Consider the following 13,350-nt stretch of genomic DNA (forward strand, 5'->3'; position numbering starts at 1 on the left):
CAGGGAAATGATGGCAGAGGGGGGTGGGGGAACAGAACGACAGCAACATGAACCATTTTTCACTTGCTCAATTTTTACTGCATGTTAGACACTATAAGAACTTAACCTGTTTTATCTCATTCAATCCTCACAACACTTCAACTGTTTAGGTTCTAATATTATCTCTAAGCTGCAGATGAGGAAACTTAAGCTTAAAGACCAAAGAGGATGGTGATCTAGGCCTCGCGCCTGCCATAGGGGCAAGGCTCACGGCTGACATTGGTCGGCCACTTGAACTTTAAAGAACTGAGCTGAAAATTAGGAAAGAGAGAAAGTAATATCCATAGTCTCTGGTATCACTCAAAGAACATGGAGAGTATGAAGATGAAGTTGATATGATCTTAGTCATAAGTTTCACAAAGACACAGTGGGAAGGGTGGTTATGTGGGAAAGTACTTAGATTTCAGTATAATCTAGGAGTTGAATTCGGCAGACGTGGAGGGAGGATTTCTAGGGAAGGGCTGATGTGTCCAAAGAAGGCAAACCTTTCTGTCAGAAATGGTTTCCTCTCTTGACCCAGAGCTATCATGCACCGCCTGAAAATTTCTGCCTCTCTTTGAGTTATTGGTTAGATATCTATCAGTATCTACTTGAGTTTATAAACACCTACTTTTCAAAATCTGAATGACTTAGTGCGGTTATTGTATTATTGGTCAGTCCACAACATAACATGAATTAGTTGTATCTAAGTCTTTTTTTTCTAATATCTAATTAAAGTCATTTTTACTGAAAAAGTGAATTTTGATAAAGAAGAGGCAGAGAATAACAAGTAACTATAGAATAGTAAAATGGGCAAAACCCTGCGAAGCTGATGTGAAGTAGGCTGGCCACAGTATATCAAAGAAGTTGGAAGAGAGGGCAAAGGGCTCAGGGAGTGGCTGAGATGCATTTTTATTTATTGTAAAGTTTTGCATGGGTCTCTCTCTATCACCTTGAAAATAAAGAGAGAATATTCATCTTCACTCTCTCATATTACACGACCCCTTGATTTAAGGACACGGAATTCAGGTGAATAGAGCTAGTGTTTGTTTATTTATTCAACAAGCACCTATTTAACTACTGTCTATTAAAGGGCTTTTGTGTGCTAGTCTGAGAAGCTAACTGCTATTTATAGCATTGCTTATTCTATGGAAACAGAAAGACACTAGGGATGCAATGAAATATCGGACTATAACTTTTGTGTAAGTTACGGCTGTCTGTATTGCTTCAAGTGCTAAGAATAGAAGAGAGCTGTTTCTGAATTTCCCAGAAAACCCACTGGTGACCTGAAGATTACATCTTTAAAAGCATCAAGCCCATTGTCAGCAAAACTATAAATAATATTATGCTGTTTTTGGTATGTGAATGTAGTACTATTAAAACATCAAAAATGGATCACAAATAGCACATTCCATACATTTTACATTTTTTTCCCCCAATAATGCCTAGTTGTCTCTCTTAAGCCTTCAAGTGTATTTTACCACTCATTGTAGCTACCTAAGACATATGTTTGCCGATTTGCTAACTGGAGTTATCTTTACCCTGCAAAAAAAAAAAAAAAAGAGTAATAAAGAATGAAACAAAAAATTCCAACCCTAGTCTCCAGTACTAAGTGGGAGTAGGATCTGTGATTCATCTCATTAACACTGTACTTAAATCAACTGAGTTAAGCAACTACATTGATGAAATATCACAGAAATTCACCCATACATGGCATTCGTCTGTTGAAGTGCACACCACCATCTGATCAGCAGTATGGCCCTGATTGGGTTTTTTTTTAAGCCTCTAGTTCATGTGAACATATCTTGCTTTTAAATTAAGAGGTGTAAGTGAATTAAGCATCATCTTTGGAGAATACTTGGATGGGTAACTATCACTACCACAGGGCTTTACGGGCTTTTGAAGCATATTCAGGGATTCCCCCAGTCAGATAAGGGCTGATGTGCCCAGTCTGTGGATGGACCAGGGCATTTGGATCAATTCTCCCTTTGGGTGCTTGCTTTAGACCATTTCCTTATTTATCATAGACAATGGGGGAACTAAAGACAATGGGAAAAATGCCAATAAGTTAAATTGTTTTGTTTTTATGGCTTTGCTAAAGAACAGTGAGAAAAGTCAGTGAAACTGAATGGTTACAATTACATTCAAGGATTTTCTGTGGCTTTTGATTATCTGTGACTTGCCTTCCACTATTACCACAGAGAAGTCATGGGAGAGAATAAGTGAAGCATAAATGTGATTGGAGCACTCTACGTGTTATCACCTATGTTGTCTTTATATTCTCAAAACAATTTTCAAATTTGAATCATGTTTTTGTAGCAACTTCGCATTAACATAAACATAATGTACAGACATCTATACACACATGTGCAATACTAACAGCCAAGAATATATTCTTAAGAAATGTGAGATATTTCTTATAGCACTCCGCCATGCATTCTCACCTCTATTCAGGCTAGCTGGTACATGGAAGGTGCCACATTTTCCCACATGCCTTGCCCATGTCACATCCTTCACAGGAGGTGAGATTCTCACTCTCTTCTACCTTTCCAAATCCTACCTCCCACAGGCAACTTTCTGGAACAATCCATCCAGCCGCCACTGACTTCTTCTTCCTTTGACCTCCTGCAAGAATCACCAATGTAGCACTTGAAGGAACGCTGCCTTATTCGGCCTCTGATTTATTTCATACGAATTCATCTTGTTTACCCAACTAGATTGCATGGAGGTTGAAATATGATTTCTATATCTATAAACACATCAGGCACAGTGCCTACTTAGCACATAGAGGTACTTAATAAATACCTATTTATCAAGCATTTTAAAAGAAGACAAAATTATCTGTAAATCCTCAAGCTAGTCTGACTCTGTTGTGTTTTCATTAAGAGTGAGGCAAAATTTGAATTTCTAAAATTCCATAGCACCTTTCCTCCAAACAGTTCCTAATCCTTCCCCACAGATTATATCAGTTTCATAAAATCCTGGAGTGGAACGCAAGGAAGGACAGAAACTATAACTCCTAGGACTTTTATATTCCTCTTAGAAAGTGCACACATGAATGGTGGCACCTTTGGTGGCTCACACATTTGACACCTGCCTCACCTGTGGTAGAGGTACAGTAAAACCTCTGTTAACCAGTCCCATTTATACAGAATCTTCAAATAAGCAGAGGCATGATCCTTCACATATTAAAAGAGGGAAAATAGCAAAAACAAGATCAAGGATTTATTTCAAAATCCATATCCTTAGAAAGCTCTGCACTTATTACATATTCCGTCCGATTTCATACACCTTCCTAGATATAATAATTGATAATTTCAATAATAAACGTTTCATGAGCACTTACTTCCAGCCAGAAATCAAGCAAAGTGCTTTAAATACCTAATATCATTCAAATATTATAAAAAACCTACAAAGTATTCACTACTGTTATACTCATTTAAGATAAGAAAACGGAGACACCTAGGAGTAAAGCAACTTGCACAAGATCACACAGCTTAGAGCCAGCCTTTGGATTCAGGTAATGCCAGAGCAGAGTGGCTGTGCTCTGCTACAATACAGTACTTACCTGTAGACAATCACAATTCTCAATCATTAAAGATTTTCCAGGTATATTCTAGCTACTAAACTGAAATGTTGCCAACACGTTAGATCAACCCTCTATTTAAAATCAACTAAACACATCACCCTTCATATCCAACCCTGTTAATCAGGTTTTAATGTACTAAAGATCTATATGGAAAAGAAAGTGGGGGAGGAAGAATTTGTTGACCCTATTTTATGAATTCAAAAATAAAGGCAATCTCATCATCAATTTGTTGGAAATAGGGCATGGATTAACAACAGAAAAGTAGTTTGGAAGTAGTTGAAATTTCATCCAAACCTACATTTCTAGAGGGCTTGAAAGGTGATCTGAAAGAAAACTGGGTAGAGAATCTTCAGTTATCACAGGTATAAATTATTTGAGCAATGTTGGGGAGAGGTACATTTGCTTAGTTTAGTGACATTGGGAGAAGTAAGGGTGAATTCATGTTGGTGAGGAACAATTCCATTGGCCAGTACAGGAGCTGATAAAGCAAATATTCTGTTTAAGTCAAATTTTTATTGCCCAGTGATTCCCCGAAAAACATAGGGGACCAAGGTTCTGTAAGGTCTTACTTGGCGTCAGGGCTGAAGTTTAATGGTGACTCTTGAAAATTCTGCCTTTCTGTACCAGGGAATTCCTTCAGGCTGTTTCTCTTTACCGCTACTGTTGCCCCTGCAATAGCATAACAATCTTAATGAGTTGGCATAATATCTCTTAATAAGGGATTTTTGGACCATTCCTACGGCTGGGACATTTCTAGGCCCTTGACTAGGGAGAGGCTGGTGATCCTTAGCTACTAACTAATTCTAAAAATGAAACTGTAGAGAACTCTTTAATTTCCTTCTACAGAGTTAGAAAGTGAGTGGAAAATGATTGTAAGGATTTCAATACCGTATACTATGGTTAGAATAAGTATCTATTAAGTTGCTAATGCACCTTTCTAATCCATCACTCCTCTCATCTCACCCAAGAGTCTAGCATCTGGGGATCCTTCCTGCTACAGGCAGGGTCTAGAGCAACTACAGGACTCTAAAAAAGGATAACTATACAGGTCCCCTTCTCCTTTCTGCAGATATTGCTCAGGAAGCAATTCATTCTCCTTGGGTATTGCCTCCTTCTAGTTTATTTTTCCTTCAAGTTTTCCTTTATGATTGATTTTAACTTCTGAAGAATCTTGATCTTACATGGGATATGTCTTAAAACATTTGTGAATTTCCAAATCTGAAAATAACAAAAGCAAATAATTTTCCAATCTGCAAAATGTGCACGGTTTTGGGACTTCAAAAGGTGATTGTGAAGATAAATATAAGAATGTTTGAAATTTAATAATTAAATGAGCAACATGAAGTTACACCGAGATGGAAAACTCTGACACATGAGCCATTACTTCTTCTTGCACCCATATGTTGGTATTCAATCGTGTCATTCTTATTCCAGAACCCAGATTCAACCTAGGAATCCTTTCAAAACACTGGGCTAGAAAGCCATTGTTGGTCCATAAGAATTGGCACTTGGTATTGTGATAAAAAATAACATTCTAAAGCATACTTTGGAAGTTAAATGCTTCTCTTTCACTCTTCAAGGACTCTGCGTTATCTGCTTGCCTGAATCTGATTGCTGAGTGACCAGAGATGGTGAGGTTTTGTGAGAAGAAGTTACCAAGGAGATGGACAAAGTCAGAGTAGCCATCACTGCTACTCCTTTTCTCCCGCCCACCCAAGTGGAGAAAAGAGACAGGACCTTTTCCTCCTGTGTCAATTTAAGAATCATCTCTTTACTTAGACTACTCAAAATTGGGAGTTCATGTGAAACAAGCTGTTAAACCTACATATCACCAGGTTTTCGACAATGGCAGACAGAAAGAACTGCAAAAACATCTTGGTATCCCTTTCTTTTCATGTAATTCTTTCTGAACCATTCTAACCCATAGAAAATACCAATTTAATCAAAACACACTTCAGGAAAAAGAGGAACATCCTTTGGATATGTGATTTGTCATCTTAAATCAGCAATAATTGCATCACACAGGTGTGCTAAGAGCTAGGTTTGGAATAAGATTGTTCCCTACCTGTAATCCTCAGAAGCCCTCACTTACATATGAAGGCTTGATGGGGGTTTTCAGGTTGACTGATGTTTCCTTATTTCGCGGTTACCTTTTGCCCTTGAGGGGATGACTCAGGAAGGAAACATCTGAAGAAAAATCTGAGTGAGGACTAGTGTGTTACCAAGTGTCAGTCTTCAAAGGCTAGTCGGCTTAGTACATGTGATAGAAGCTGAGCTATGGAATGCAAAAGGCAACAGGCCCAAACTGGCTTGGGAACAATGGAACTTTCGGGAAGCCTCTGTTTTCTCAAAGCCTCAGTCTCCAGCCAACAACATTTGCCAGGTATTAAAAGAAGGGTGGGAGGGAATCAGTGGGTGAGGTGAATGCTACATACAAACGTCTCGAAATTTTTGTTGAAGCTTTGAATCTTCCCTTGTGTCATTCTTAATAAACTCTCTGCTGAAAACATGTTAATGATTTGTATAATTTTGGAAGCTTTCATAATTATGGGGGTATGTGCATGTATTTGGGGGTTGGAAAGATCAGTCTGTATGAGGATTGGTGAAGTCTCTGGGTGTGTGTTGGCTGCCTGAAGGTGAAAGATGAACTGGCCCACACGACCTCTTTGGTCCCTTCCAACTCTAAGTTATGTAATCCTAATGACCTTCAAAAAAAATCTAAGAGTGTTCCCTCAAAAGGTTGCAGATAAGGCAATTAAGAACGGGCAATAATTGATTATTGCCCTTCCCCCCAGTTTGAGTGCTGCTTCAAGTATTTGGGAAAGAAACAAAGAATAAAATAAAAATAAGAAGGCAAAGTCCCCTCTCTCAAGGCAGTAGACAAGCAAGTGAAGTTTCTCTGATTTCATTCTAAGGCAGTTTGATCATTTAATTTATTTATATTTTTATCTATCTACAGCTGACAGTAAGCAAGTAATTATGTTTTTACATTTTAGGCAAGGAAAAAATGGAATGGACTTTTGCCTAACACTGTAGCCAGACTGTTAATGTCTTGCCATGGCTTGTGGCTACCCAATGGATATTCTAAAGAAGTTTTCTGGATAAAACATTAGATGTCAAAAAAGACATGGCATCTAAGACCTGTGAATGACTGGGAAAAAACTGAAATTCCTATACATGGTCAACATTTTATCTTTCTTTTTCAAGAAGTGATTTCCTTGAAAGGTGCAGGCAAGCATTTTCTTTTCTTAACATATAAGATAGGACTGCATGTTAAGACATGCCTCATATATGATTTCCACATGGATAGCAATAAATCTCTTTCTCCCTCAAGAAATCTTATCATAGTTCAAATGAGTGAAAATAATTCCCATATTATTTGGATAATTCTGAATCTGTTCCAATTTACTAAATCGCTAACTTGTTGCAATTATTTACAAAATTTGCTATTTACCAATCATTGTGACACACATAAAAAGTGATACCGTGTATTCTGGATAAGAACTACTGCCCTTAGGAGCAGAAGAAGCAACAGGGAAACAGATCAAGCCAACACCTTATTCTTGTAAAAGTATGGATAATATATTCATCCATCTATTTTTTTATTTTTATATCCATTCATGATCGGAAATTTATTTCAAGAAAATCATTATAGCCATGAAAGATGGCACAGATTGGCACGAAAAGAGGCTAGATCCAGGGAAAGCAGCTAGTGTAATCATTGGGATGAGAAATAAATAGGGTCACAGCTAAGGTGGAGAAGGACACTGAGAACTGGAGAAAATGGAACCCCTTAGTCAGCTGTAGGATTATAAAAACAATAGCAACTGTCATAAACACAGGCATACAAGATGTTGGTATACGGTCTTTGTGGATTTATTACCAAGTTGCTTTCCCTTTTATTGGCATTCAGTGGTCATGCGGTCCTTGACCCTGCTTTAGAGAAGAAAAGTCATACAGGAACACTTACTCTTTCTCCTACCTAAGACCATTGGTACAGGAGGAGAACTCGGACTGGACTTCAGGGCTGCTTAGCTAAGCCAAGCTGGGGGGATGAGCTGCTACATTCATGAGGGTAGTTATATCTCAAACTGTTGAGTTTGGAATTCTCCCTAGGGAATACTGGCTGGGGTGACTCTCTTCTTAAAGTGGTGAGTTAGTCTTGGATGTTTACGAAAAAAGTGACCCAGGGCGAAACCTAAAGAAAACTGTAATACAGAGTAATTCGTGATTGGACCACCTATGCAAACCATTTTCTAATGTATCATCCTGTCCCTGACAACTTTCACACCTTTTCCCAATTTCCTTTTCAATAATTCCCCTTTCCTTTAGGTGTGACTCCATTGCAAAAATTAAAATTTTAATGAGGACTCTAAAATAATTCTCAAGGGGTGGAGATTAGGGGAATTGGGACACAGCTTTCCTAAGGGCCATTTCCATATAGCGCACTCCTTCCACCCCATCACATATAAAGATTGTTATGTACTCCTCCCTGCCCAGGTTGAAGACTACCACTCTAAAACCTTAGTGTTAGAGATTTCAATGGTGAAAAAGCAGGCAATGAATTGGTTAGTTGGGGCTGGGAAAGTTCCTGCCCAATAACTTATCTAATTCTGTTAAGCAGAAAAGCAGAAAGACAATTACTCCTCCTGCTCTGAAGACTTAGCTCTGCTGGTCCTCATGCTCTGAATCCAAAAACCATCAGGGAATGAGTTCAAATAAGTATAGGCTACTAGGACTTCTCTGCCAGTTCTTATTCCATCTGTATTTCATTGATGAGAAAAGAAATAATGAATCCTTTTTGACTTTATATTCTCACAGGTAAGATGATCATTAAAATACATGTAGTACTTACTATTTGCCAGGCACTGGTCTTAATGCTTTTTATGTTAATATTGCTCAATTTGTATACTCTTTATGTACTAATATTCTCATTTACTCATCTGAGATACGTAATATTATATTGACATTTTACAGAAATATGAAGCATGCTGAGAGCTTAAATCATTTGCCTAAAGTCACACAGCGAAGAAATAAGTGACCAACCCAGGATCTGTGTTCTCAACTACCATGCTGCCTCTTTAAAATGTTAGATTATGAACTAAAGTGGAAAACCTCTGGTGTGGTTCTAGTTTAGAAAAATGAGAGTAATCAAAGGAAGAGGGATCAGAAATCATAGAATATCAGAATTGCGAAGGGCCGTAGAGATGATGGGTACTGCCCTGGTTGGAAATGATGACGCTGAGATCCCAAAAGGCAACATGTCTTCCCCAAATCACAGCTAACCAGTGGAACAGCTGGGGTCAGAATTCGTGTCTTCCGAATTCTCACTGAGTACATGAGGAGGAAGAAATTGGTGGGAGCCAGCAAACTTAATGAGTCCAAGAAAGAGATGATTATTGGAAGGGAGTGGGCTGGGAATACTCTTCATATGGCTCTAAAAATGTGAAATTGTCAGCCTGAAACCTGTACTAATCCAAAGTCAGTAAGGTTTTCTATGTTGTCATTTATTGGTAAGTTCCTAAGTCCTTTTTGGAAGCTAATTCTCTAGGAGAATATCCAGATATTATCATGACTTTTCAACCAATAGGGCAAGTAGTGCCCCTCTACAGTGATGTCCTCTTTGCACAATTGACTAGAACTAACTCTCCAGATTCAAATTCACCTGCAAGTCCGCTCTCTGGCTGCCAGACCTGTGAGCATTTCATGGTACTCTGCTGCCATCATCTGGCAAACTGAGGTCAAGAACAGCTGACTCACTCCTTGCCTGCTATCTAAGAATCTGGGTACCAGATTAGTTGAGTTCTCCTGGATACAGTGGGGTAGGCTTGGTAGGAGTGACGCTTGAGGATCAGTATGCGTCAGGAAGAAGAAATGATTCTGTTACCAGAAGAACGAAATATTCTGAGGACTGTATTAACTACATTGAAGTTCAAACATTAGATTGTAAATTCAATGTCTTTACTAATTTATTCCCTAGATACTATAAAATACATGTCACAGAAGTGGGTAAAATTTGGTATGTCTACAAACATAAAGGCGGAGCCTTTCTCTTTACACAAATTTTTTTCCATCTTTATACTAGAGCAACTTCCTGTGTTAAAATATTTATAGTAAAATCACACAATAGTCAGCTAAAAAAAGGGGTGATTATTCATTTTTAGAACACATTTTTGTTTTGCAAAATGAATGACGGCAGTGCATGCACATGAGTGTGTATAATTTATTTGCAAAAGTTTGATTTTTACACTGTTTTCATGGATAAGCCTATTGCAAGAAACCATGCTAAATTTTCATATAGTATAAAGATATGTGTACTGAGATGATACTTTTAATGTATTATTTTTTCTTCCTTATTCACGCTTTTTCTTTTTCTTTTTTTTTTGAGGAAGATTAGCCCTGAACTAACTTCTTTGCTCATCTTCCTCCACTTTATATGTGGGATGCCTGACACAGCATGGCTTGAGAAGCACTGCGTAGGTCCACACCTGGGATCCAAACTGGTGAAATTCAGGCCACTGAAGCGGAGTATGCAAACATAACTGCTTCGCCACTGGGCTGTCCCCTTATTCACACCTTTTTAATGGGAACTTTCTCCTATTTAGTTAGCCTTATCCAGTGCCTCAAGAAAGATCCATATTATTATAGAATGCAAAAAAAGTCAATGTTTAACTTTTGAATCCAAAATAGAATCTTGAAGCCCATTTAATTAACAATATTCTTCAGACTCAAGCATTCAGTTGCAAACCCCACAGACAATGGGGATGTCAGGAAATGACATAGGAATAGTTTCTTTTTATGTCCCAAATTGTCTTAGAGCTTCAAGGGTAAATCAAAAGACTCAGGGAAAACAAAGATAGGGTTAAGATGGAGTCTTTAGCGCTGCATGTGAAATGGCAGCATGAGAAACTCCATGGACCTGCACCTCAGTGTAACAATAACTAGTGAAAATTATTAAAACACACACACACACATATACACAACCATTTAAATTCTCTAGAAATTGTCCTATGAAGCTATAGCAAAGGAAGAAAAATTACTCAATAAGCTATGCTACGTCTCAGTAAGAATTGCAGGTGTCTGTGGCACTTGAGCCACTAACTGCTTCCTTCCCTCCAACCCCTACTACATGTGACAGAAGCCCCATTCCAGATAAGAGTGCCCATGAATACAGAGCTCCCTCTCTCTCCAGCTCCCAGCCAAGGGCTATGGTATGTCTCCGGGAGGGGAAAGGCACCAGCATTCGCGTTTCCCCAGCTCTGCACTGCAGAGGCCAGATTTCAGGTGAGTACAGCCTAGAGGGTGGAGGTGCTCTTCCTCCACACAGCTCTCATTCTTAGGGCAGAGGTCCTGCCCAGGCATCACAGGGTGAACACAACGGAGCACTGATTATCCTCATCCCAACTCATACCTACGGCACAGGTTTCATAGTGGGAGAAGCAAACTAAGAAGTTCAGAAGCTACCACCACAGCCCAGTGCCCTGCTCAAAAAAGCAAGTGTGTCACCTCAAGAGAAGCAGACCACTGTCCCTATCTCCCTAGCTCTGGAGCAAAGGCTCAGAGATTTTGCTCAGCGGGAGAAGCAGGCCATAAGAACACAGAGCGCTGAAGCTCTTCCCAAGGGAATTGGCTTGGAAGAGAGTGTGGAGAAGTTCAAGCCCAAGGGTGCTCTTGAAACCAATGGTGATTCTGGTGGCAAATGATTAAGTGGAGCCTGGTAACTCCATGAGAATGTGTAAACCATAGGCCAGAATTTACTATAGTGAACGAGGATAAGAGATACCTAATAAGCGCTCTCTCAGGGTCAGAACAAACCTCAAAGACTGGCCTCAAAAACTACTCCTGCAAAGGGGTCCAAGAATTTAATTGGATAATACTGTAGCGCAATATATGCCTCAGGGTATTGTCAAAAATAATAGAGTAATCTGAAGCCAATTAGTGTAGCCTAAGATCTGAGTGTGATACCAACACAGGCAGATAGCTTAACAGAGAGAGCAGGTGAGGAAACAATTTCAAAGAGCTCTGCTAAAACCACTGTCATCCCAGGGTGACTATGTGTACGCCCAAGGCTGCACTCTCTGATGAGCAACATCAGAAGCTTCACACTGCATGGGAAATAGATTTCAATGAAATAGTCCAACCAAGTCACTAACCAACTAATCAAACAAGCAGTGACAAGCCCTGGTGTCCAGAGTTGCTACAATATATTCTCTAAAAGTCCAGTTTTCAACAAAAAATAAATTCTGAGATGCAAAGAAGCAGGAAACCATGAACCATACACGGGGGTAAAAAAAGCAGACAACAGAAACTGCCTGTGCGAGGGTCCAGAGTCAGACTCAGCAGATAAAGTCTTCAGAGTGCTATTATAAACATGTTCAAAGAACTAAGGAAAACCATGATTTAAGAGGTAAAGAAATGCATGACAATGTCTCTTCAAAGAGACAATATCAATAAAAAGATAGGAATTATAAAAAAGAATGAAATGGAAATTCTATAGTTGAAAAGTACACTAACTGAAGTTAATTATGCACTAGAGGGGTTAATAGATTGAATAGTGTCTCCCATAATTCACACCTAACTGGAAGCTCAGAATGTGACTGTTATGAACTGAATTGTGTCCCTCTGAAATTGATATGTTGAAGTCCTAACTCCCAATGTGACTGTATTTGGAGATAAGGTCTTTACAGAAGTAATTAAGGCCAAATGAGGTCATAAAGGCAGGGGCCCGATCTGATAGGATTGCTGTCCTTATGAGAAGAGAGACCTTCTTATAAGCTCGCTCTCTCTGCCGGGTGAGGACACGGTGAGAAGGCGGCCATCTGCAGGCCAGGAAGAGGGCTCTTACAAGGAACTGAATTGGCCAGCACCTTGATCTTAGACTTTTCAGTCTCCAAAACTGTGAGAAAATAAATTTTTGTTGTTTAAGCCATCTAGTCTATAGTATTTTGTTATGGCAGCCCAAGATGACTGAGACAGTACCTTAAATGGAAAGAGTATCATTTCAGATGTAATTAGTTAAGGATCTGAAGACGAAATCATCCTGGATTTTGGGTGAGTTCTAAGTCCAAGGACTGGTGTCCTTATAAGAAGAAGAGAACAGACAGACTTGAAGAAGAGACGTAAGAAAAAGGGCCATGTGAAGATGGAGACATAGATTGGAGTTATGCTGCCAAAAACAAAGAATGCCGGGAGACACAGAAACTGGAAGAAACAAAGCAAGGAAGGATTCTCCCCTGGAGTTTTTTGGGGGAGTAGCACCACTGGCACCTTTATTTCAGACTTCTAGCCTCAGAACTGTGAGAAAATAATTTTCTGTTATTTTAAGCCACCCAGTTTACAGTCATTTGTTATGACAGCCCTAGGAAATGAATCAAGGGGCCTGTGGTAGGCAGAAAAAGCTTGCCTCCCTGAAAGATGTTCATGTCTTAATCCCCAGAACTGGTGAGTACGTTATGCCGTATATGGCAAGGGAGATTCAACGTGCAGATGGAATTAAAGGTGCTAATAATCTCGCCTGAAGAGATTTTCCAGGTGAGTCCAATGTAATCACAGTTCTTTACATGTGGAACAGGGAAACAGAAGAGCCAGAGCCAGAGAAAAACATGTGATGATGGAAGCAGAATCAGAGTAATGAGAAATGAGAAAGACATTGCTGGCTTTGTATGACAGAAGGGAGTCATGAGCCAAGTAATACAGACAGCCTCTACGAGCTGAAAAAAGCAAGACAATTGATCCTCGCCTAG

General features: G+C 39.3%; 1 protein-coding gene across 1 annotated transcript in view; it reads right to left on the bottom strand.

Annotated features, from left to right (window-relative positions):
- KCNU1 (potassium calcium-activated channel subfamily U member 1) overlaps positions 1–13,350 on the bottom strand; it is a 150,779-nt gene that overhangs the window by 62,060 nt on the left and 75,369 nt on the right. The window contains 1 exon segment of the mRNA XM_046648812.1: positions 4,177–4,276. Within this exon segment, the coding sequence (XP_046504768.1) occupies positions 4,177–4,276 (100 nt within the window).

The sequence above is a fragment of the Equus quagga genome, chromosome 22, assembly GCF_021613505.1.
Source record: "Equus quagga isolate Etosha38 chromosome 22, UCLA_HA_Equagga_1.0, whole genome shotgun sequence".
NCBI classification, from domain to species: Eukaryota; Metazoa; Chordata; class Mammalia; order Perissodactyla; family Equidae; genus Equus; species Equus quagga.